The sequence below is a fragment of the Monodelphis domestica genome, chromosome 6 (assembly GCF_027887165.1).
Source record: "Monodelphis domestica isolate mMonDom1 chromosome 6, mMonDom1.pri, whole genome shotgun sequence".
NCBI classification, from domain to species: domain Eukaryota; kingdom Metazoa; phylum Chordata; class Mammalia; order Didelphimorphia; family Didelphidae; genus Monodelphis; species Monodelphis domestica.
This window is the reverse complement of record NC_077232.1, coordinates 209,962,049-209,988,572: the sequence shown is the minus strand read 5'-3', so window position 1 is coordinate 209,988,572 and position 26,524 is coordinate 209,962,049. Positions and strand designations below refer to the sequence as shown.

Here is a 26,524-nt window from a genome sequence, read left to right as displayed (position 1 = left end):
TCACTTGAATTTTTATTATGAACCTGACTGATAATGTTCTATTTAAACATGGCCATATTGATAGGCAAAAATGGAAAAAGAGGGCTGCATATGGAAGGACAAATCTGTTACATATAACTTTTCAAAATATATTAAAATTAACAGGGTTGTAATAACACTGCTTGTCTATGTTCCCATCTAAACTTTCCTCTGTTTTCTTCTGCTTACTTTTAAATTGCATTGATTTAAAAAAAATTACATCACTCTCTCTCTTCTACTCAATTCCTACATCCTCCAAAAAAGAAAAACCCTAATCAAATAAAAGACCTTTCCTGTGACAAATAAGTATAATTGAGTCAAGTAAATGTACCCATTGGATTTGTCTGAAAATACTCGACTCATCATACATCATTAGTTCATCACCTCTCTGCTAAGGCAAAATCTGAAAGTCAGATTGGTTCCATCTCCGTGAGCACAGGCATATCCCTTAACCTCTGTGTGACTATTTCTTATAAGCAAAATTTGGTTCCTCCTACCTACTCCCTATGAGAAAGAAAGAAGGAGGAGCCATGAGATAATGACTGCACAATGCTTAGAGTTCTTAGAGAATGCAAGCGATTCTTAATACATCTCTGGTTGATGCATGCTCTGGCTTGTGGAGGATTTGGTGCTAACATTTCAAAGCTGAAGATCTAATTATATGAAAGGGACAATTACAGGTATTAAGCAGTGTGTGGCACTCTCTCTAGCTCTGTGGCACTCCCTTATGCTAAAAGGTCGTGGGAACGTGAGGATGGGTGAGAAACATGGTGTAACCCTTGTGATGGTGGAAAGTTAGGATTTGTCCCATAGGCTTGGAGGAGAGCCGGCCAGCTGCTTAGCCTCTAAGAGAAGCAGAAGGGTTGCCCTGTTTCCCTCTGTGGAATTCCTTAATCCATTAGATTCCAATCACTTCTTACAACTTGATTTACAGCATCAGAGGAGGAGGGTAACAGCCAATGGAAGCCTTCAAATGAGCCATCAACAACCAGGAGGGAGGCAGAGGACATTAATTTTACAAGAGTGCAAACAGATTCCTTCCTGAGGCTGTGTTCTCCTCATTCCCTGCCACCTCCCCCTTTCCCAATTGGAGTTGACTTAACAGTGCTGCGTTTGTGTCTGTCAACAGCTTTGTGTGGAGGGCAATATTTTCTCGGCCAGTGACCCTGGCAACACTGGTAGAGAACACAACTGCCTGCCTGAGGAAAAAGAGCAGAGAAGCAGGACCTGCTCAAGTCTCCTGAAGCCACAATTAGCTCATGGTTGTTTCGCTTGTGGCTGTTCCTAGTCTGAAGGGAAACAGAAGCCATTAAAAAAAAATCATTATTCTTGTTTATTTCCATTTTTTTTTTAAATTAGAGATTGTGGCATTCCTAGTTTTAGTTCTTTGTCTTTTTGACTTCCACTGCCCACATCTGTGAGCTTCAGGATGCCACCTTAGCAGAATGCTCAGATCTCACAATATATATAACCCATTGATCTAATTAAACCTGGGATCTATTAACTTTTTTTCTTTTCACAGAGTATTTTAATTACTGTATTGCAACATATTGGGTTTTCTTTGTCATCCTATGCATTCTATTTTGTACATTTGAAAGCATTATTCGGAGAAGGGGTCCATAGATTTCACCAGACTGCCAAGGGTCCTGGTATTCTGAAATAAGTTTGATAACCCTTGGGATAGAGGCATCTTTGGTTTTCAAGAGAAAAGATTTAATATGTGTGATCTTATGATGGAATAGTAGGTTTCTTCTGGTTTAGAAACTGTATTATCTAAAATAGGCATTTGGCATTAAAAAAATATTCTGATCTGTGATGCCAAGTCCACCTTGGTATTTCCCCTGCCTTCTTCCTTTAAAAAAAAAAGTCCCTGGAAACTCTCTCCAAAATGCATATATATATGAAACTGTTTTGTAAATTAAAGTTTTGGATAGCTGCCTGGGGCATCGAGATGTTTAAGTGACTTGTCTGTAGTTACATAGCCAGTATATGTTAGGGGAGGGACTTCAACTTATTTCTTCTTGATCTCCTGTCTCCCAGGGATTTGATTTGAGGGGGGAATGAATGGCTGTTTGAAAAAGCCATCTAAACTCAGAGCCTACACTTCCTGCCTTCTCATTCTTTTAAACCCTTTGTAATCTGACTTTTGACCTCATTATTCAACCAAAAATGTTCTCTCGAAGTCACCCATGACTTTTTGTCTGTCAATTCTAATGGTCTTTTTCTTAATCCTCCTCCTTAACCTCTCTGCTGCATCTGACATAGTGAGCCAATTTCCCCTCCAGGATACTCCTCTTCTGAGTTTTCCTGACAGCCCTCTCTTGGTTGTCTTCCTACTGCTTGTCTGTTTTTTCCTCAGTGTCTTTACTGTGTCTTCAGGCATAGCATGCCTCCTAACTGTGGATATTCCCAGACATTCTGCCCAGGGCTTCCTTTTCATTTTATAAGCTCTCCATTCATCATCTCATCAGATGCCATGGATTGGACTATCCTTTCAATGAAGATAATTTCCAAATCTTGTACAACCAAGCCTTTCTCTCTCCCAGTCCTAAATCATCACCTGCCTATTGGACATTTCAAATAACAGGTTATCAACAACTCAACAAGTTCAACACAGAATTATTTTCCTCCCCAAACTTACCTCTCTTGAATTTCCCAGTTATTCTGAAGAGCACTATCATCCTTTCAGATACTTAAGCTCTCAACTTCAGTGTTATCCTTGACTCCTTTCTCTGTTGATCATCCCATATATTCAATTAGCTGCCAAATCTTTTCATTTTGTTTTTTTAATTTTTAAAATTTTGCTTTCCTCTAGAACATTTCTCACGTATGCCCCCCTTCTTTTTACACATATATTCATAACCCTAGTTTAAAATCTCATTCCCTCTCACTTAAACTACAGCATTAGACTTCTTTTTTTTTTAACTCCTAACCTTTGATCTTAGAATCAATATTGGGTATCAGTTCTGCCTGGCATGCACCTAGCTGCCCCAGTAATAGATTTCTAACTGGATTCTTCACCCTCAAGCCTCTCCCCACTCCCATTCATTTCCTGCAAAGCTTCCAAAATGATTTTCCTAAAATACAGGTACAACTATGTCACCTCCTATTCAATAAAATCCAGTGGGTCTCTAAAGGAGTATGATCAGATAAACTAAAGAATCTAATAAATTAATATTGGGTTGTCTTGAAAGTACTGTACCATATGTACTATACTTGAAAGTACATGTACTATAAACCAAAATTGCAATACTATAAATATACTATATATACTTTCTGTATATATGTGCTATGTTATGAAATTATAGTATATGCATTATGAATATACTCTATTATATATATTATATGCATTACTATGAGTATACTAAAATTATAGTATATGTATTATAAATATGCCATGTTTATTTATATTATATATACACATGCTATATATTGCTATAAATAGACTAAAATTACAGTATGTGTATTATAAATATTCTATATTTATGTTATATATACATGCTATATATTTCTATAAATATGCTAAGATTATGGTATATGTATTATAAATATATCATATTTATTTGTAGTACATATATACATACTGTACATTTTGCTATAAATATACTAAAATTATAGTATAAATATACTATATTTGTTATATATGCTATATGTATTAGTATAAATATACTAAAATTATAGTTATGTATTATTAATATACTATATTTATATTACATATACATGCTGTATGTTCCCATAAATATACTAAAATTAGAGTATATATTATAAATGCCATATTTATTTTTATTGTGTATGTACATATTGTATATATTCCTATACATATACTATAAAGCTATAGTATTTGTATTATAAATATGTTATCTTTATTGTATATATACTCACTGAATGTATGTGCTATGAATATATTCTAAAATTATGCAGGTACTATCAATCTATACCATATGTACTTATACTGGAAAGTATGTATACTAGAAATCTGCTGTTGGCAGCTAACATTTCCAGACTATCTAACTGGAGAAGGCACTTTTGAAATGGAATTACATTTGCCAGTTTAATTATAGCTTCTTGTGAAAAATGTGTAAGAGAAGTATTGAAGAACCTTATAATACAAGGCAGGTTAAAGCCTCTTCAAGAGACCAAAGGGATGATGAGTCAGGCGAAGCTGGGTTCTAGTCCTGGCTCTGTTACTAACCAGCTTAATAAGCTTGGGAAAATCATTTCAAGCCCAGCATGCTGGTACATTCCTAGAATTCTTCTACCTGGGGAGGCTAAGGTTCGTGGTCTGTTTGAGCTCAAGAGCTCTGAGGCACAAAAGGGTTAAATCTGATCAGGTATCCCCACTGAACCCAGCACCCAGATGGTGAGTACCCCACCTTTAAGTGCTGCCTTAGTTTATCCTCTGCCTTTGGGACCAAGGTGACCAGTGCCAACAAGGTCCAGCAGTTCATCAAACTTTTCAATGTTTTCCTCGATCCTTCCAGTGATGAAATTTATTTTGACCAAGGGGGGGGGGGTTGTTGAATGCAGCTCATGAGCTCACCTTGCTCTAACCCTTGGAGTTATAAATTGCCTGAAGACTGTTGAAACCAGTTGAAGTACCTGCTTTTGCGACCAGATGTTCCAGCTTCTCCAGGCACTGGCTCTTTTGTAAAACAACCCTCCCAAGCACTCCTCCTTGCTGCTTCTCCATAGCCTCCCTAGACTTTCCTATGCACTTGTCATACAACAGTTTTGCAAGGTGATGCCTTCCATGAGATTCCCTCCCTGTTGGAATGGATTTAAACTCTGACCACCTGCTCTAGTGGTCACCTACACCCCAGTGCTGTATGGTAACACTGGATTACAATCCCCTCCCCTCAATGAAAGATCTTTATTATTGCTTTAAAAACAACAACAAAAAGATGGTGAACACCCTGGAATGGGGGCCAGCTTCCTAAGGCTCCCTAAGGAGGAGCAAAATGGCTCCAGTCAGAAATGGAGGAGGCCAAAACTTCTGTGACTGTCATGAATGGGATCAAGACCCATGAGAACTTCTTCCCTTTGAGGTGAGGGGTGAGAGAGGGAGATGCAGGCTTAAAAAAATCAAAAAACAAAAATCACTTCCTCTCTGCAGCATTCGTTTTCTCATCTATACAAAGATTTTAGATGACCTTCAAAGGCTCCTTCTAGCTCTGGCATTTTATGATATAAACTAGGTAATGGGGAGGGGGCAGTTTGGGAGTCAAGAGGACCTGGATTCAAATCCCAATTCTGCCACTTTCTATAGAAACAGAAACAATCTATTTCTATTTGCCTCTGGGAAAATCAGTGAAGCTGTCTGAACCTCACTTTTCCCATCTTTAAAGTCTGAGTCTAAGGCCCCTTTCAGCTCTAGGTCTATGATGTTATGAATGTACCCATCATCCAACATCTTGAAAAAAAGCTACCGACAATGCAGTAGAAAGAGATCAAACAGTTAGCAGGAAACAAAACGAACATGTGGGTAGATAGATGGCTGTGAAAAACAAACAAAATGGAACCAACATAACCAAAGGGCTATACTTACACAGGAGTGACACTTTTGGGAAGTCCCAATGCGTTGACTGCGACGGGAGCAGGCTGGGATGGCAACATGGAGCTGAGGAAGGCTGCTGGAGTTTGATTGGAGTGACCGAAACGGGCATTTGGAGAAGGGCAGAAAGAAGGTGAGGGAGCTGATCCTGGGAGAGGCGGAGGAGGGGGAGGAGGGAGTGGAAAGGAATCGGACATAGGAAAAGCTGTGGTTGGACTGAAGACTGGAGGAGGAGGGGGTGGAGGGGAGGGTGAAGAAGGAGACCACTGAAACTCCCCTTCAGAGGGAAATGGTTGAGAGAAGGGTGGCACGGGCACTCGGCCGAACTGTTTCTGAGTAGCAGTTGGAGACATGGGAGATGGGAGGCTGGAGGTGGAAGAACTAGAGGAAGGAGTCACATAACCTGAGGCAGGGCTGATGTTCTGAGCAGCAATGAATTGTTTGGGCCTAGCGTAGTTGAAGGAGCTTGAGGACTGCATGACGGGAGAAGAGTGGGAGGTGAGAACATTCATCTGATCTGGGAAAGAGACAGATTGGCTGGCCTCAAGCTCTTGGAAAGATGGTGGAGGAGGGAAAGGTGGGGAAGGGGGAGGGTTCTGTGGGGCACTGGACTGCTGATGGTACCACTGGCTGCCCTCTTGTTCCAGTCTAATTTGGTTCTGCAATTGTTGTATTTTCAAAGGGTCCCTGTGGGAAGAGAAAAGAAGAAAAAATGACTTAAGTTGCAAATTTTTGTATAAAAGTTCCCAAGTTTACAGTAATTCGGATGAAGTAGTTACTAGCCTGTAGTTCTAGGTGAATCTCAAAATCAAGCAGAAATCACTAGTTACTGGGAAACTTTCTTGGAGTTCTATCTAAACCAATCCAAATCTTTAGCATTGCAGATGGAAATATTGCCAGATTTCTGGAGGTAAAGTTCATTTTGAACGTACTACAACCAGCGTGAGAAAAATCTCTTTGTTCTTCTCTTTCTGGTCATTAAAGATCAATGAAATTTTAAAAAGTTACAAGGTCAAAAATTATTCACATTTTTTTAGTTTGAGTTCACTTTTGTTGAAGAATTAGTCAGCTTCAATTTGCCTTACTCAATGTTCCTAATAGTTCCTGAATATTCCTTTGGATCAAGAAAAAAGGCTTTCAGACTAATAACTAGTTTGCTGGGAGGAGAAAGTCAAGTTTGAATAGAAACACAAAGTGATGACTACTTGTTAATTGTTTTAAGGATCATAATTAAGAGAATAAGAGAGCAGTTTCTCATGAGATTCTATTATTATTTTGTTGTTCAGCGAATACTAGATAATAATTGACTTATCACTTTTAATCATTACAGCAAGTCGCTCTTAAGCCTTTAAATACATGTATGGCATTTAAAACATTAAATTCTGTAATTACCCATTATTTATGCTAAACTAAATATCTGTTGTCATTGGTAAGCAAAATACATGCAAATGAGTTGTGGCCAATTAAAAAAGACTTGTTAAATGTCTCTCCATCAGAAATCTCCAAATGAAACCTTTATTGTGAGCATTGGGATGATCAACAAATGGTCTTTTATTTATGAATAGTTCCCCAAACAATAGCAAGTTAAGAAGTGTTTGATTTGGAATTCCCATTATAGCTAATTATAAGCTTATAACTACATTATGAGTTAACTCCTCTACTCTCAGCTGACTAGCCTTTATGTAGCATAATTATGTATTGGCCATGTTTTCAACAGGGTACGTTAATGAAAAAGTACTAGTCACCCGGGACTGTTTACAAAAACTTCAACAGAAGGTGGCACTATAATATGTGTGAATGAAAGATAAATACAAACATCTTCTGTCATTTCATGGGAGAGCAACTACACACCACTTTTTCTGACAAAACTTTTCAGATACAGCAGAGATAGCTGCTCTCTCATCTTTAGCTGTTTAACTCTAAAGTGACCCAAAGAAATATGGAGAAATGGAAAAAAATAATCTTTCAAAAGTCTTAAAAGACTTCAGGAGGGTTTCATTAGTAAGAATAGAGCAGGGGAGTTGGCCAAGGAGAATGGAAGCCCTTCTTTCCTTTCCAGTTTGACTCTCTCAGCATCTAGCCACTTCAACAGTACAGTTTGACCCTAGCTACTACTCTTATAAATTGGTGAAAAGTCAAAGAAACCAAGGCGGGCTTTTTATTTTCTTGATAGCTAAAAAGTGTGTGTAGAAGCAAGCTCTCCCTTCCCCTCCATAAGATGCTAGCATCAACGAATCCATTAGCTTGTAACTCTGTGTGGTCCTCCTGTTGAAATTCATCTGAGCTCTTTCTTTATAAATGGCCATGTCACAGCTGGGAATTCACCGTTCCCTTGACACTCCAGATGTCTGTGTGGTTTCAGGGTACTTCACAGCATATGCATACATTTGGCATGCTTAGAGATCTATGTTTTAGGGCAGACACAGAAATATAAAGAACCCCCCACCTACCCTACAGCCAGGCCATCTACCTATATAACTTACCCCCCAAACCCATTTCTCCTCTCTTTTCCTCTATGCCCTCTTTGCCATGACCTCCTAATCCTGGCACAAGGGCATTTAAAAATGGGAAGGCTGCAGCTCCACCAAATGACTTATGGCTGGGCTAGGGAGTGACTTGGTGTGGTGAGAAAGCCTCTTCAAAGCCATCTCTAGGTGGCTGCTTTCCAGTGCCAAGCTGGCTCAAAATGGTCAAAGCTAAAGTTATATTTTTATGCCTGGCTTGGCACCAGCCAACAGCTGTTGTGTGGTAGCTATAAAGAAGTTGCCAGGTCACATCCTCTAACTGATGTGGAGACATTAAGAAATATCCGGAGGGGTCCAAGACCCCTGCACTAAGCCCATGTCCAAAGAGGGCTTTTGGGAAGCCATAGCAAGCTATATATTAGCATCATTTCTCCCCTAGTCCTGGCTTTTTTCAGGGGGACATGGCTACTCAGCCAATCTTGCAAGCCCAATCTGGGCTCACCAGTCGAAGCACCCTTTTTAGTCAATGGCTAATGGTCTACTTCCAAGTGCTTTATTTAATCAGTGCTTTGGAAACTATAAACAACCTAGCACTTCACGAGATAATGAAGACACAGTCAATGTATACTTCAGCTTATATTTAGCTCAATGAAAAGCTTGTTGATGTTCTATTTTCATATGGGTCCCATGTTCAGTTGTTCAGTACTTTGCATGGGAAAAAAAATTCTAACATACCCCAGAGAGATGGAGTTGGGAGGAGGAGAAGGAAGAGAGAGAGAGAGAGAGAGAGAGAGAGAGAGAGAGAGGCAGACAGAGACAGAGAGACAGAGAGGGAGGGAGGGAGAGGGAGACAGATGGGAGGGAAAGGGAGATAAAGGGGGAGAGGGAGAGGGAGAAGGAGGAGAGGAGGACAAAGGAAAGAGGAAAGTCAAGATAAGGGTACTATTTGGGACCTGCAATTTTTCAAAAGGGCAGCTAGGTGGTGCAGTGGATAGAATGCTGGACTTGGAGTCAAGAAGACCTAAGTTCTGACTCCAGACCCTTATTAGCTATTTGATCTTGGGCAAGTCATTTAACCCCATTTTCCTCAGTTTCCTCATATATAAATTGATATGGAGAAGGAAATGGAAATCCATTCTAGTGTCTTTGATAAGAAAACACCAAATGGGGTCAGGGAGAGTTTGGCATAACTGAAAAATGAATATCAACAAATTTTCATATTTGGTTTCAGCACAAATAATAATTTCTTGAGTTAAGGCTAATTCTGAAGGGGTGAAAAAGATAGTCTTATCCTTATTCTACAATTACAACTTAAAAAAAAAGTCCATAGATTTCAGATTAAGATCCTCAGAGTCTAGGAATTAAGAAGCATTTCAAAGATGCAGGCAGTATTCATTATTGAATTTACTAATATGAGATGCTATTCTAGGCTTGGAGGGAGGATAAAAGGTTTCTGGCCACAAGGAGAGAAAATCTATGTAGCAGGATAGATAAATGTAAAAAGATGTTGCAAAGAAGCAAATTTGATTTAATTTTATTTGAATTTAATTAAATAATTAATTGAATTAATTATATGATTACTTGAATAAATTTGATTACTTTGAATAATTTCTATTAATTAGAACTCCAAAAATGATATGAGTTGCCTTGGGATTGAATTTTTCAATAAAAGGGTAGAAGACCAGTCCTCAAATGATTTTTCGACTAGATGTTCATGGAAATCTCTTCCAGAGTATCCAGAGTACAGGCAGAAACAATGAGAATTTAAATAAGGTGACAGCAGTAAGAATGGAAGGATGAAGGGACTGATGAATGAATATAGTTGGGAAAGGGAGGAAGGAATCAAAAGAGAGTTCTAAGATTAAAGTATATTGAGTAAAGACTATAGCAAGCTGGGTGGAACTATTTGTGACAGTTAAATAAAATCATATAATCTATTGAGTAATGCCACCCTGAGTTAAAAATTTGTCTTAAAAACCTTCCCAAACCTCTCCAACCAATCTGGGGAAGAATAGAATAAAAAAAGAAGTCTAGCTGAATAACATATTTAATTGTCCAGAAAAAGATGGAGTTTATCATTTGGGTTGTATGTATACATTTATTTTTCAAACATCTGGAAGAAGGAGGCAGTTGCTGTTTTTAGATTGCCTGTGGGACAGAATACTTTTTAAAAATCCTAATCAATACTTTCCCTGGGGAATGTGGCAACATGCAATGCTTTGACTATATGGGAAAAAAGGAAAAATGTAGGCTTATTCAGCTAAAAGTAGGATTTGTATTATTGTCAAGAATCATTGAAAACTAAAGCAATATTAAAAATGTGGATAGTCCCTAATATACACAGTGCTTCACTTTCTGTCACAAATGAAGAATATGATAATAATTTTGGGAATACATTTTAAGAAATGTTCTCTTGGACATCCCCCAAAAGCAAATACTCTGGATTCCTTTACCAGAGACAATACATACTTTCACTGGCAGCTACAAAATGTTAAAAGACCTAGAGGAAAGTCTCTAGCATATGGAAAGAGGATTTTAGAGGCTTTATTGAAGGACATAGATGAGAAGAGGGCAGGATGAGAAGACTTGAGGAGGTTGCAGTTTCTACTCATGGAGGGAAGGACATGCTAAAGGTGCCACAGCCTCCATGATGGATTTAAACTTTACTATTTTCTGGTATTATCATTCACCATCATCAGACAATCAGATGACTTTAGAGGAACCTTAAAGGTCATTGAGTCCATATAGCTTGAAGATTGAATAGGGCTAGAGAGATAATGGAACTTACTTAGTCACAATGCAATATGACAAGCATTTATTAAGGCCCTACTATGGGTCAGATCCTTTGCTTGGTACTAGAGACATAAAGATCAAATAAAACGTTTCTTACCCTCAAGGAATTTATAATCTTCATGGGGAAAAATATCTCATACATAAGTGAGTATAAAACAGGTAGAAAATAAATATAAAATATAAAATTGTGGTCAGAAAGACCCCTTGTAGGAGATGGCATTTCAATTAAGTCTTGAAAGGAGAAAAGACCATACATAAGAAACAGGCTTAAAAAAACACTGAAATGAGAGGTTAGGGGTGGAATGATTCTTTCATTAGGGGCAAAAACGTCTCCTGATGCCTAGACAAGAGAACTCTCTGGGGGATATATCTGTAAAATTCTCTAGAATTTATTTTAATAATAATTCTAGAATTGACTACACTGTACTCCCCTCTTCCTTCCTAGTGATATAATACAGAAGTTATTCTTTGATTAATTCTTCCAAGAATATCTCCTAAATCTCACTCTCTTCTGTGTATGTTTTTTGGAGTTCCCTGAAGGCAGGGTCATGCTCCATAGCACAAAAAAATTGAAAACCTAACAACTAAGACCAAGCTTCAAGTGAGCCTTAATTTTAGGGCGCAGTAGGTATAGGAAGGCAGCTAGGTGATACAGTTAAAGGCTGGAGCCTGGAGTCAGGGTGATCTGAATTAAAATCCAGCCTAAGATACTAGCTGTGTGACCTTTGGCAAGTTATGTAATCCCTCATTGCCCCAGATTCTCATCTGTAAAATGAGGACACAATGGAGAAGGACATGGCAAACCACTCAAGCATCTTTGCCAAGAAAATTCCTGTCCTATGGACAGGTCCATAGGGTCGAGAGAATTGGACATATCTGAAAGACTGACACAATAACAGGGAAGGGTGGTTAGGTGGGACAAGCAGGTAGGGTATGTGTTTTGGGAACAGCAATTAGGGTAGGAGGTAAATGAGTGAAGGTTTCCTTAAGAACCTTAACCTTTTTTTGGTGGGAGGAAGGGGCTAGGAATCTTTCATTCTTGCCTTGTATCTCCAATATCTACTACCTTGTAGGTGTTTAATCAATGGTTGTTGATTGTTTTTTTGCTCACCAAGGGTGGGAGGCTTGTAGGGTTAACTTGAGAAGGTCCTTAGGTTGGTTAATTTCCATATGGGAAGTCCAACATGGATCACTTGGGAAAACTGTTCTGGGTGAGCAAAAAGTAAAGTAAGGTACATTGAGAATTATTGGCATGGTTTTTGGTTTATGCAGGACAAATTAAAAGTTACATTTGTCTAGTTTCCACCTGCTTGACTACATTAATATTTTCTTAGCCTTTTCCCTCAATTCTTAACCTTAAATCGAGTCCTACTGGGTAGGGATTGGGGAATCTATATTCAATCATTTGCTTTTTATAAAACCGAACATTTATTATACATATGGTGAACCATAATATAAATAATCTAAAGAACAATCATTATTACTAAAAACAACACAACAATAATAAGTTAATAACAACCAGATGGCATCTGCATTTCATTAGGTAAAGTATTCAGAGTGCCAGTTGTGGTAAATACAAACCAAACCCTCTCAAAAATTAACTGCAACGTTGAGAGTGGGGCAGAGGAGAGCAAAGAGGTGGGACAGAAACATTTTATGGACTAACATAAATACAATATTATAACTGACCATGGCATGAAAATGTATATTTTTCCTATTTGGAATAATGACAAAACTTTATCCCTTTGGAGGCCCCATTCCTAGGACTCTTATTCATACTGAACCTTCCTTGATTCTCATCCTCCCAACTAACTTGGAAAAAAAAAATACTTTGGGCCTCCCTTTATCCTTAAGTGATCACAAATATTCAAATTTACATTATTCAAGTTGTTATTATTATTATGGTTCTAGCCCAATAGGATGTGTTCTACCTTTGTGCCATCTGACACAGATATCAAACCTTATTAGACTGTTAATTAGTCCACCAGGGTGGAGACTGTCAATCCAGACCTTGCAGATAGTACATGCTTAGTGAATATTGGTGGAAGAAATGTTGAAATCATGCTTTAACTTCAGACATAGCTTGGAATCAAAGAGTTGGAAGGGACTTGTCATAAATTAATTGAACCCCTTCTTGACAAATGGGCAACTGTCCACTAACTCATATCTCAGTTCCTGTAGTAAGTCGGATGAAACAGTTAATTACAATGGGAAAGGGCAAAGGAAAACCAACTTGAATAAAAGTAACAAAAAACATGCTTCCACTTAGAAAAACTAGTCCTATTTAGAACAAAAGTTATGGTTGGCTCACTGACTGAAAAAAAAAATTCCAAACTGGTAGCAATCTTCTTCTCAGGACATAAAGACAATCTGCATCTGAAATCATTGTGCGCACCATGAGGGGGAAAGCAATTACTGACCAGTTCATAATCTTCTTGGGAACCAGCATTCTGAATGTCACAATGGGGATAAAGGGCAATGTCCTTAATCGACTAGCATGGAGGCTAAGGTGTTTGGGAGGTAGTGTACTGACAAAAATCCGAGGACAATGAACCATTCCTCAGAAGCTAAATCCTGCAGCTGGCTCCACAGATGTGGAGGCTTATCCTATAGCCATGATAGAGGCAGAGTTCTCGCTGGGGTAAATGGTAATTTTGGCTCTGTGCACAATACAAAGATGTAGTCCAAACCATCTGCAGCAGGGCCAAGAGAAAAGGATTTGTATGTTGGAATAAATTGTACATGATGAAGGACTGGCAGTGCTCAAGAAAGGAGAATGGATGTTTCTCCCCCTGCTTGGACAATGACTGTAAGGCTGATATGCCTGATGGAACTGAGTCAAGTGAAGTCCTGCCATACAGGGCTCAGATTTTTTTTGTTTTTTTGGGTGGGGGCAGGCTCAGGGGCAGTTTCAGAAAGAACAAACACCCCAACCAAGTAAAATGTCTTCACTCATTTTCATTTCCATTACTATAAAAGGCTAAAAAAAAAAGAATAGGAAAGCATTAGGAGTCATGACTATGAAAACCTATTTCAGTAAAAATAAAGGGAATTAATATGGACCCTGGTCCACTGAAAAGATTTCCTAAAGGGTAAATTTGTCCATTTTTGCTACATGCATTTTTCTAAAGTGAAAATTGTTTTTCAACACTTTCTTCAATAACTGGGCGTAGACAACTCTAACTGGGACTCTAAAGAAACTCCCCATGACACAGATATTGAGAAACTTTTTGGCCTTAAACATAGTATGTCAAAATTATTAGACTGCTTGAAAATTATCTTATTTTTGAAAAGATAGAGATGGTTAACTGTTTTGTCCCAAAGCTAAATGTAAAGTATGATTGTCCAAATATTTCTAAAAACAGTTAGATGCAGTACAATCAGCCCTTCGAAGGCTGACTTGCGAGGGCTCAAAGGATCTTCTTGCTTCTTTGCTTTTATGAAGAACAAAAGTGGGGGTGATTAACGTGTCACATTTTAAAAGAAGTGGGCATCACCTTCTTAGTCAAGTGTCTCCGTTCTAACTTAAGAAGTAAGACACCGCTTTCCCTCCATTTTCCCTTGACACATTCTCCACATTCTTTTGCTGCAGAATCATGTTTTCTTTGAACAGTTGTATACCACAAAGGACTACTTTGCCTTCTATGTATCTTAACTACATTAAAAAACAAAAGCAAAACAACAACACGACTATTTTCCAGCATATGACATCTAGAAAGACTGAGCCAAACAAGTAGAAAAATAAACATTTAGATCTCAGATCCCAGGTTCCTAATTCTGGTTCTATACCCAAACTAGTTGTGGGCCCTTTGGCAAATCACTTAATTGCTCTAGACTTTAGCTGACTCACAGATAGTAATGGTAATTGATAATCATCCAGTACAGAGATTTTCAAGCTTTTTTGAATCGCAGATCCCTTTGGCAGTATGGAAAGCTTACTGACTTCTTCTCAGAAGGTTTGTTTTTAAATTATAAAACAAAATACACATGATTATAAGGAAAACTAAAATACAAATATCATTATCAAACTCTTTTTAATAACCAAGTTTACAGCCCAGGTTAAAAAAAAACAACAACCCAATCTTGAGTTTTGAAGGTTTACAAACAAAACAAATAAACTGGTTCATTACATATTTTTTATGTACTTTTTGTCTTAGAACCAGCCAAATCTAAGAATGATCTGATCTGCACATATAGGTGGACATAAAGATATACACATATTTCTCACATATGTACACATACACAGAGACTCACACTTACATGATACAGATGATTTCACGTACTAGGAATACCACTAATAGGTTGAGCACAGTAGAAGATCTCACTGCTGAAAGGAATCTTACTGTAAATCCTTCTGCGCTACGAAATGAAGAGGCCTTTTATGATGTGAACAACTGCCCCCTGATTTATACCTTTGGAACTTCTTAAGGGTAAATACAACTGCAGTTGAAGTGATCTAGGGAAATCCAGGAGTGGGAGAGGGAAGCCTGTGGCTTGTAGGCATCTCCACCACAATTCTAAGGGGAAATGCACCGTTGTTGAGCTGTGCCAATGCTCCTGTGGAAAAACATATTAACTATCCTCGAGTCACATTGGGCTTGGGAACTGCATCTCCACCTCCAACCCCTTTCCCATTTTAAACTTTTTTGGATTCTATAGTCTAAAGTAAACACAAAGTAAACTCTTCCTTCCTTCCTTCCTTCCTTCCTTCCTTCCTTCCTTCCTTCCTTCCTTCCTTCCTTCCTTCCTTCCTTCCTTCCTTCCTTCCTTCCTTCCTTCCTTCCCTCTTTTCTCCCTTTCTTTTTCCTACCTGCAAAACTCATTTAAGCTTGGTCTCTTCTTTCTTGAGAAAGTAATTTTGTATCCAGAATTTTTACTCTAACATCTGTTATCTTTTCTCTTCTTGGTTCTCAGTTCTCCTTGTCTCTGCTATAGTAACATAACTACTGGCTTTTTATGTAGCATTTTACAGTTTACAAGGTCTTTTACATGTTTTTAGATTGTATTGTCGCAACAAACTGATGGAGGGAGGCAGAATAAGTAATATCACCCCTATTTGACTGATGAGGAAACTGAGGTCCAGAGAGATTAAATGATAGCCACAAAGTCACACAGCTGGTGACTAGCAGCACTTGATCCTGAACCTGAGTCTTCTAACCCCATGCCTACAGCTTTTTAAAAATTTATTTTTTTACTTTTGTTGTTTTTAATTAAAAATTTTTATAAATGAATTAATTTAGGATATTTTCCCATGGTTACATGATTTATGTTCTTTCCTCCCCACTCTGTAGCTTTTTAAAAAAACAACCCTCACCTTCTGTCTTAGACTCAATATTAAGTATCAGTTCCAAGGCAGAAAAGTAGTAAGGGCTATGAAATGGGGGTTAGGTGATTTGTCCAGGGTCACACATCTAGGAAGTGTCTGAGAACCAGATTTGAACCCATGACTTCCTGTCTTCAGGCCTGGCTCTCTGTCTACTGAACTACCTGTATCCATTACTTTTGACTTGATACTCCTCTGACTCTTATCTGACACTCCTGTTTCACTTTCTCTCTCCTAGACTAACCCTAATTGTTTCATTCTGGTGCTTTGTCCTTTGTTCTGGTTCCTTGTCCTCCTACCTGATAAAGGTGGGTATTCCCCCAAGGTTAAAGCTTTGGTCTCTTTCCCTTCAAGGGCTCAATCATTCCTATGGCTTCAGCTATTACCAATATGTGGATAATTGACAACCCAATCTGTCATTCTGGTGCCAACATGCTCTAGAGAGCTAATCCCAAACCTCCACCTTCATAGGATTTAGAGCCCAAAGGGCCAAGAGAGAAAATCTAGCTTGACACCTTCTTTTTACAGATAAGAAAACTTATCTGTAAGGCTTGACCCTTTGAGACTCACCAAGGTCAAGTGACTCCCCAGTAGGAGATCACTTGTAAGTAGCAGAGCTGGAATTTAAAAAGAGATCTGGGGGCTCCAAACAACACTCTTCTCTGGCCTTACAGCCTTACCTAACATTTCTCTGAATACCCTGATGTCACTTCAAACTCGGAAGGTCTAAAACCAAAACGATGTCCTCGGAAACCCAATGGTTTTCTGCCCAACTTCCTAGGAGGGGGCTCAAATGTGCTATTATCACCTTGGATTCCTCCCTCTCCCCGGCCTCCCTTATCCAATTAGCCACTAAGTACAGTTAATTCTTTCCCAAGTCTCTTGAATCAGTTCTCTTTTCTCCTTTCCATTCCCATAGATATCAATCCAATTCTACTCCTTATCACCACCCAGACCCCTAGTTTATTGCAAATCTTTTAAACAGCCCCTCACTTTTAGTGTCTCTCCAGACTACACAATCCTTCATCCTTTCTCTCCCTTCCTGTTTCCTACAAAATAAAACAGCAAGTACTCAGGCCCTACACAATCTGTGTGGTCTTTAAAGAATATTAAAGCTATAAGGAATACCAAACTTAGAGCTGGAAGAAACCTTTTAGAACATCTGGTCTAACATCTTTTTTTTTAACCTTTATCTTTTGAGTCAGTATCAATTCTAAGATAGAAGAGCAGAAAAGGCGCAGGAATTGGGGTAAGTGACTTGCCCAGGGTCCCAGAGCTAGGAAGAGTCTTTGGCCAAATTTGAACCCAGGTCCTGCCAACTACAGGTCTGATACTCTATCCACTGTGGTACCTAGCTGTCCCTGGACCAACATCTTCATTTTGTGGATAAGGAAATAAGAGAATGAGTGACTTCCCAGGGGTGAAGAAGGTAGTAAGTAGCTGGGTCAAAATTTGAACTCTGGTACTCTAGTTCTAGTAGATGCAGTGTGTTTTAAACCTTGAACCATGTTGAGGGATTTTAGAAACCACCAACTAGTCAAATCACCTTCATTTTACAGAGGAGGAAACTAAGAAGTTCAGTTGCTTGCCTGTCACATATCAGTCAATAAGGAAGCTGAGAATTAAGCTCATGTTTCTTCACTTCCAGTTCAAAGGGATTCCTAATAAATTTAGCTATAAACAAAGTTTAGATGAGTACCAGTCTCCTAGGGGCCTCCAGGTGCCACAGTGGATAGAGCACTGAGCCTGGAGTGAGGAAGATATCTTCCTGAGTTCAAATCTAGCCTCAGACATTGGCTAGCTATGCGACCCTGAGCAAGTCACTCAATCCCAGTTGCTTCAATTTCCTCATCTGAAAATGAGCTGGAGAAGAAAATGCCAGACTACTCCAGTATTTTTGCTAAGAAAACCTCAGAGGGGTCATGAAGAGTCAGATACAAGTAAAAAGATGACTAAGCAGTAACAGAATCTCTCCCTTTCCTGAATCTCTCACCAAGTAAATTGGTCATTGTTCCCCAAACATATCTTATACTTTTCTTCTTTCACATCTCTCCTCTTCTGTTTTCCCTCTTGGAATGCACCCCCCTCCTCTTTTTTCTCTGCCTTTTTGGAAGCCTTCCTGTTCCCTTCAAAACCCAGCTTATATTGCACTCCCTCCTCCATGAAGCCCTCTTCTATCACTTTCCCTGGAGTTTCTCCTCCTTTTTCTGAACTCCAGCAGAAGCATTGACCATCCACTCATGTACCCTGGTCATTCATTGTTTAGTCTTATTGGTTCTCCTTTTACCAGCATGTGCCCTGACAACTGTAAGCCCAAGAGTAATGCTTTTGTGTGTGTGTGTGTCCCACTCAATACACAACTGAGAAAGGGCAGGAGACTGAGCTGTAATAGACTCCTCCCCCCCCCCATTTAGATATGGGTTTGAATCATAACTTGGTCAAGTAGTAGCTGTGTGATGCTGGAGAAGTAATTCAACCTCTCTGAATCTCAGTTCTCTCATCTACAAAGTAGATCTAATTTCAAATGTTATAATAGAATTTGCTACTGACAGCAATACAATAATCCAGAACAATTCTGCAGGACTTATGAAAAAGAACGCTATCCACCTTTGGAAAGATCTCTTAGAGTAGGAATAGAGATGAAAACATATAACTTCATCACGTATTTATTTGGGTATATGTGTTGGGGTTTTGTTTGATAAGATTATTCACTTACAAAAGTGAATAACATGGAAATATGTCTTTGGCAATAATCCATTTATAACTCAGAACCCCCCCAAAATAGATCTAATTATACCTGAAGTACCTACTTGACATAGCTCCAAAGTGCTTTATAAACCATGAAATGGTATGTCACTATCAATTATTATCATAATCAATGCATAATAAATGTTATTTGTCATTTCCGGAAAACGGTCATAGAGTAAAGGATTGTGTTTCGGCCAGGGGATGAAGGATGGGGTTTTAAGATTTTTTTCAGTCCTCATAAAGGCAGTCAGAACATTACTTGCTCTCTCTGGGACTCATAAGTATGAAACTCCCAGCAGAACATGACAGCATTTGGAAAGCCTGTAAGTAACACAGCTCCTAATTTGGCATCACAAAATACTCCATCACCTCTTTGGCACTGCCAGCTGTACTGATGCCCATTTTCCGTTTGTTTGGTTATCAGCCGAAAGGCATCAAGTTTATGTTTACCTTAAGGAAACCAGCTTCAGTGAAATTTTCGGTACTTGGTGAGAACTTTAGTCATCCCTAGGCCATTCCTTTTCATTGACAGAGCTTGTTCTCCCTATCGCTGTAACATACTACAGCCATTTTTCTCTCAAAACATACACTGTACCACTCAGATAACAAAATTGGCCCTCATACAGAACAAGGAAATGGTTCCCTTGTGTGGGCTCATTGTTTAGCAGGTCATAAAGACACAATGCGGTGCTACTAATAAGGCTGAATTGAATGCCTGTGTTGGGGCTGGAATCTAAGGCATTGATGTCTGGACTTGGAACCTTACAGGGATGTCTGGAATAGTTTTTAAGGAGGTCGTCTAAACCCTGCCACAAGTTTCTAATGACTTACACACAAGTAAAAGAATGTGGAGGTGGAGTCCATACATTGCCACTAAAGCAAATGTACCTCCTGATTGGAATTTTTCAAAAAGCATTTCATACTCCAGTAGTACCTACATTTATGACTAGGAGCTGAAGTGTGATGTAGGGGAAAGAGCACTGCCTCTGGAATCAGAGGAGAGGTTCAAATCCTGCCTCTGCCACTTGGATAAATAATTCAATCTTCCTGGGACTCAGATTCTTCCTCTAAAATTAGAGGGTTGAACTGGACAGACTCAAAGATCCCTTCTTTATCAGTGATCCTCTGATCTGCTGAGAGAGTTTCTCTTGTGTAAAAGGTAACACCTCAGAGATAACTGAATTTAGCTCCCCTCTGATTCTGTTTTTTTTTTTTTCAGGCGTGAAAACTGAACATTCAGAGCACCACAGGGATGGGAGGGGGAGGGAGAGGGGGAAGATGCTGAGGGAAACATCCTGGGAAGAAGTAGAGATAGGAAATGGAAAGTGAGAGCAATAGTACAGTTTTCTGTTCCCAGCTTTCCAGTCTGCATCTCTTCCCCCAACAATTATGCCTTTCCTTTCAAGATTAGCTCCCATTTACCCTGTATATATCTTGTATGTAAAAATTGTTTGCATTTTTTTGTCTTCCCCAGTAGACTGTGAACTCCTTGAGGGCAGGAACCAGTGATTTTACTTCTTTTGTATCCCAAACACTTAGCATAGTGCCTGGCACATTGCACGTATTTAGTAAACACTTGACGTGACTTGATTTGGTCAAAGAACAAATAAGGGGAATGATATGTTTTATGTCTGAAAAGGCAGTGAAGGAGCCATATAGATGGCAAAGAGCCTGAAATGAAAAATGGAGTATATGAACCTTGAGGCAATAAGCAACCACTTATCCTGGGTTCAAGTCCTGACTGATATATGTTGGCTGTATAATTATGGGTAAATAACAACTTTTCAATATGATGAAGAAAATCTTATTCTTGTTCAGTCTTGTTCAGTCACTTTTTAGTTGTCTGATTATTTATGACCTCGGGTTTTTTTTGTTTTTTTTTTTTTTGTGGCAAAGACACTGGAGTGGTTTACCATTTCCTTCTCTAGCTCATTTTACAGACAAAGAAACTGAGGCAGAATTAAGAGACTTGCTCAGGGTTATACAGCTAGCTATACAAGTTATACAGCTAGTTATACAAGTGTCTGGAGCAACCACAAGAGTTTCTTAAACTGGGGAGAGATGTGTAACCTTTGGGCAGCTATGTAGAAGATAGCCTGGAGAGGAGAGATCCAGGAGAAAGGAAAATTAGAAGCTCATTGCAATAGTGGAGGAAAGAACATAAAAACTTGAACTCATGTGATAGTTCTGTGAATGGTTAGTCAGGGACATATGTGAGTGATGTTTTAGGAGTTGAATAGTGAAATTTTGGTCATTTATTAGATGGTGGTTGGAGGTGTTGGAGAGACTGAAAAGTAGAGAAAATGACTAAGGCATTATGACTTCTAATCATTAAAAAGCCCTAATATCCATCACTTGGATCCTGCCCACATTGGTTAGCAGCACCAAACTACTTGACTATGTCTTTTTTTTGGAATGAGAATATAGAATTTGCAAAGGAACTTTGAAATCTGGATGTCGATAGCATAGAAATATATGCTGATAGCATATACAAATATGAATCTAAAAAGAAATATAAGCTGATAGCTTATATATACATACATACATATATACATACATACATATATATATGTATATATATATATACATATATATAGTTAAGAGCAAAAGATTAGGAAGTAGAGTAATGTAGTGAATAGCATACTGGATTTGGAGTTAGTAAGTCCTAGGTTCAAATCTCATCTAATATATTTATTCATTATTTAATAATAGACCCTTAATTTCTTAGAGCCTCAGTTTCCTCATTTGTAATACAGATGCTTGCACTATCCAACTAATAGGGTTGTTGTAAGGGAAGTACTTTATATACTTTACACGACTATATGCATATGAGTTATTATTATTAGAATTTTACCTCCAAGATTTTTTATACTCTTTTCTGAACCATCTCTGTACCAGCCTTTCCGGTTAGGTGCCTGAAACTATACTCAGAACCATTCATTCTGTAGGAGAGACTGCTGAATTCTGAATCAGAAGGTCTATGTATAGACTTCTTTTGAGGTTTACTACACACATAGCCATTGCATAACTTAGGATAAATCATCTCACCTCTCCAAAACCCAGCTCCCCATCTTTAAATGGGCATTAGGAACAACTGAATGGCCTTGACTATGGGGTGGTCATGAGGAACACACTATCAACTGTCTATGAAAATGGTCAGGTGTTAGATACTATCTGTATAGTCCTGGAAAATGGAACCATCATCTTCAAAGTAAGGGGAGGCAAACGTGATGAAAGCCTATTGGAGATTCTCACTTTAAATTGTGAAACTACAAAAAAGCTCCCAGTATTTCTGGGGGGAATGTTGCATATCCTTTCTTCTGATGGGCAATTCAAAATGACCACCTAGCTAATTAAATACATGGGACAAGAACTACCTCAAACATCTACTTTTACTTTTGCAATTTTGCCTTTCATCTTCCTCATGTGGCAGCAGTTTTATAGTAGAAGAGCTAGGAAGTAAACAGGAAAAAGAAATGCCCTAAACAGCTGAGCCAGAGTTCTTCAAAATGACCATGATTTTCATATCACTAAGTATGTTTTCTAGCATCACTTCCTATTGTACAACTTAGTGTTTGCACTAGAGAAAAACCAAAGTAGCTCTGCATTAGCTATAATTGTGGGATTCTAGGCCAGTTACTTATCTTTTTGGACTTCAGGATCTTCATTGGCAAAATCAGGTGGTTGGTTCTAAGGTTCCCTCTACCTTTAAAATTCTCTGATTAATTAGGGTAAGATGGCTTAACCATTCTTTCTGTTTGGGGGCAGTTTAGTGATTTAGTTTTTATTTGTTTCATTTATGATCTGTCTTCTAGAAATGGATTCTTAAAATGTTTGGACTTGCTAAAAAAAGAAAAGGATTTATGGCAGCACTAAATAGCAAAAGGTCTAGAGCTAAAAGGAGTTTTAAGGATTGTCTCGTCCAAGACCTAATTTTATCACGGGAGAGGTTGAAAGAAAGGTGAATGGATTTTTGTAAGGTAACATAATGAGTGATAGAGCCAGAATTTGAACCCAGGTCTATTAGTCCCCAAACTAGTACTCTTCCCATTATACCATGATGCCTTATGTTGAGTTATAGAAAAACAATGATTTTTAGGAGGGCTTTCAGTGTCTTTTTTTCAGTGTCTATGTTTTTAACATAAAAAGCTGGTAGAAAAAATATCCTAGGTTCTTGGATAACTGGCAATTTGCTAATCTGTTTAAATTACAACCAAGAAAGATCCTAACCTAGACTAAGCATGGTCTATGACTAGCACTTCCTGCATAGCCAGCTATCACAAAGGCAAATATATTAGAGGAATGCACCACTGTACTTGGCTATTCAAAATTATTCCATTTCCCCATAATGTTTGCCCTTGATAGTTTAAAAGTTGATGGCCAAAGTAAATAAGTCAAATTTTTCTGCACTGTGACTCAAACAATTGGCCAATTTCTAATTCTAGACTTTCAAAATAAGAGGAAGGAGAAAGGAATTGGAAAGCAATTTTTTGAGGTGAAATTCTAAACACTGCCTGGCAAGTTCCAGAACTTTAGCATAACATCACAAATTAAGAATCAGTGACTACAGAACAGAGCTGCATGTTTTTAATGGGTTTGACCTTTTTAAGAGCATGACCAACTGACCTTGACATTCCTAAGGGGCCAAATGATGCAATGCAATAAGAAGGTGCCGAATGGCCTTTCACCTATGGGAAGCTAATCTGATGGATTCAACAATAAATGAAATCCATCCAACTGTGTCCTGGGAAGAGCAACAATGAATGAACTAGCCTCTCTTGGAAAAGAGTACATTTGAACGATGAGAAGAGCCAAAATCATTCTTCAATAAAATGGTCCAATTATTCAGTGCTACTCTTCAGGAAAACTAGAGAGGAAGAGAAAGGAGAAGAAAAAGGGGAGTGAGGGAGAGAGAGAGAGAGAGATAGATAGAGATAGAGAGAGAGAGAGAGAGAGAGAGAGAGAGAGAGAGAGAGAGAGAGAGAGAGAGAGAGAGAGAGAGTTTTGAAAGGCAGGGGAGGGAGGGGGAGAAAGTGAGCTAGAGAGGAGAGAGACAGAGAAATAGAGTGTATGTGTGTGTGTGTGAGAGAGAGAGACAGAGAGACAGACAGAGAGAGAGAGAGAGAGAGAGAGAGAGAGAGAGAGAGAGAGAGAGAGAGAGAGAGAGAGAGAGAGTTTTCTTATGGTTTATGGCTACATAAAGCTTCCAAAATGTTTATATGTAGTACTCTGTGTATGGTAAACACTTCAAGAATTGGCGTGGGATGAATTGGAATTTTTGCTATTATTTGGTACTTCTAGACATTTATAGTATGCTGATAAGTGATTTTTGTTATGATGACATGAAAACATATTGAAATTCTGGCTTGTTTTCTCAACCAACGAAAGATTATGTTTGGGATAGCTTTTGTGTTATGTATTTTATTATATTCAAATTCTCTAAAAATGGGTAAGTCATGTAAGGTAGTGAAATTAATGTTATATAAAATATATACTCCCCACCTCTGCTAGATAACAGTTTTCCAAAACATAATCAGGATCGATAATAATATTCTGAGCTCACATAGTTAACACTAGATAGATGATCTTTCAGCAAATGATGTCTTCTACAAATATGGAAGCAGTGATTATTTCTAGAATTTTTCAACTCTTTAAAAAAAAAACTAGAGTAATAAGACAGACATTATACCCATAAAAGGGGGGAAAAACCAAAGGACATTTGGGTGAGCTAAATCCAAATGCTTCTTTTCTCTCCTTAATCTTAATCTCTTCCTTAATCTTTCTGCAGTTTCATACTACTGAACCCTTTCTGGATACTCTCCTGGTTCTCCTCCTACTTCTTTAACCACCCCTTCTTAGACTTTAGCAGCCCATTGCCTTCCTCCTGACTCCTTACATAGTGTGTAGTAGAAAGAACACTGGACTTGGTGTCAAAAGAGACACCTGGATCCAATCCTGACTCCAATACTAAGTAGTGTGAACATGGACAAGTCTCTTATATTCAATAAGCCTCAGTTTCCTTATTGGTAAATGGAACAACAATACTTATGCTACCTATATAGCAGGGATGTTGTGAAAATCAAATGAGAATGTATATAAATTGTTTTGTAAATCATAAAGCATGATATAAATTTCAGCTCTTTTATTTCTTCACTAAATATTCATATTTATGGCTGCCATCATCAGATTCATATCCTCTATTCCTGGTGCCACCACCAGAATATTGGCTTTCTATTGCTTATTGAGACTGTATTATATTAGCCTTCTTTTGGGTCTTTCCACCTCCTCTCTGCTTTTGTACTACCACAAGAATATGGGTAAAGATGATTATTCATTTAAAAAAACGAAAAGAAAAACAAAACCCCTTTAACAAATATGTAAAGTCATGTAGAAACAAATTAGCTATATTGGCCACAGTCCCAAAATACATATCTCAATTTGCCTTCTGAGTCCATTAGTTCTCTGACAGGAAGTGGGTGGCATGTCTCATCATGAGTCTTCTGGAATCATGGTTGGACTTGGGTTGACCAGAAACTTGTAATCTTTCTCTCAAACTATTCTCTTCCCAGTTTCTCTGTTTCTGTGGAGGATACCACTACTCTTCCAGCCATCCAACTTTGCAGCCTACTAGCCATCCTTGACACATCCTTCTTCCTTATCACTCTCATCTAGTCATTTGCCATGTCTACCACCATAATATGCTTTGCATCCAATTCCCTTTTTTTCCTCAAATGGCCACAAGCCTTGTTCAAGCAGGTTCTCATAATCTTTTACCTAGACTCACTGCAATAGTCTCCTAATTGGTCTCCTTGTCTCTAGTCTCCAAGTCATCTTCCACACTGCTGCTGAATTGAAATTTCTAAAGAATAAGTCTGACTATGCTGCTCTTCAGATGAAGCCACAACAGGGGCTCCTTCTGGCCTCTGGGATAAAATACCAAATCTTTTGATTGGTTTTTAAAGGCTTTACAATCTGGCTCCAGTCTACCTTTCCAGGCTTATTGTATAGTGTTCATTTTCACACATTCTAACCAGCCAAAATTGATCTTCTTTTTCTTTCTGTTTGGCTTTTCTTTTTCTCACACGTGACACTCCATTTCCCATCTATGTCTTTCATGACACTATCCTAAGTAATTCATTACCTCCCTGCTTCTATCTCTTAGAATCAGAATCTTTTACTTCTAACCTCAAAAGTTACCTATCGCACAAGAAACCTTGATCCTCTAGCAATTTGACCACAATGCTTTGCATTTATTTTGCTTATATTATTATATGTGCATTTTCCCTCACTTACTTAGGAAGTAACGTCTTTGAAGTTAGAAACTCTTTTTTTTTTTGGTGTATCTCTATTCCCAAGGCCTAGCATAATGCTTTTCAGTACATAGTAGGTACTTAATAAAGGCTTGTTGATTAATTGATCATACAACCCTTGATATATGATTACCTTATATACCACTTCTTTAGACTTTGGTTCCAATGTACACACTGATCTTTCCATGGAAACTGCTGCAGTCAAAACTCCCTTCATCAGAACAATGCCATTTTTACAGCAAAAAATATTTATAATTCTGTCTCATTAATCATTTTTAGTAAGAGTAGACTAATAAAAATTCCAGAGACAAATATG

General features: G+C 38.3%; 1 protein-coding gene across 9 annotated transcripts in view; it reads right to left on the bottom strand.

Moving 5' to 3' along the window:
- Nucleotides 1-26,524, bottom strand: part of PALLD (palladin, cytoskeletal associated protein) — a 490,519-nt gene that overhangs the window by 56,601 nt on the left and 407,394 nt on the right. For 7 of the 9 annotated variants that reach the window (XM_007496142.3, XM_007496140.3, XM_001365702.4 and 4 more), the window contains one exon: nucleotides 5,564-6,256. In XM_007496142.3, coding sequence (XP_007496204.1) covers nucleotides 5,564-6,256 — 693 coding nt within the window. Of the gene's footprint in view, nucleotides 1-5,563; nucleotides 6,257-15,087; nucleotides 15,461-26,524 lie in introns of those variants that run through there. The other 2 variants (XM_056802874.1, XM_056802878.1) reach the window with 2 other exon arrangements.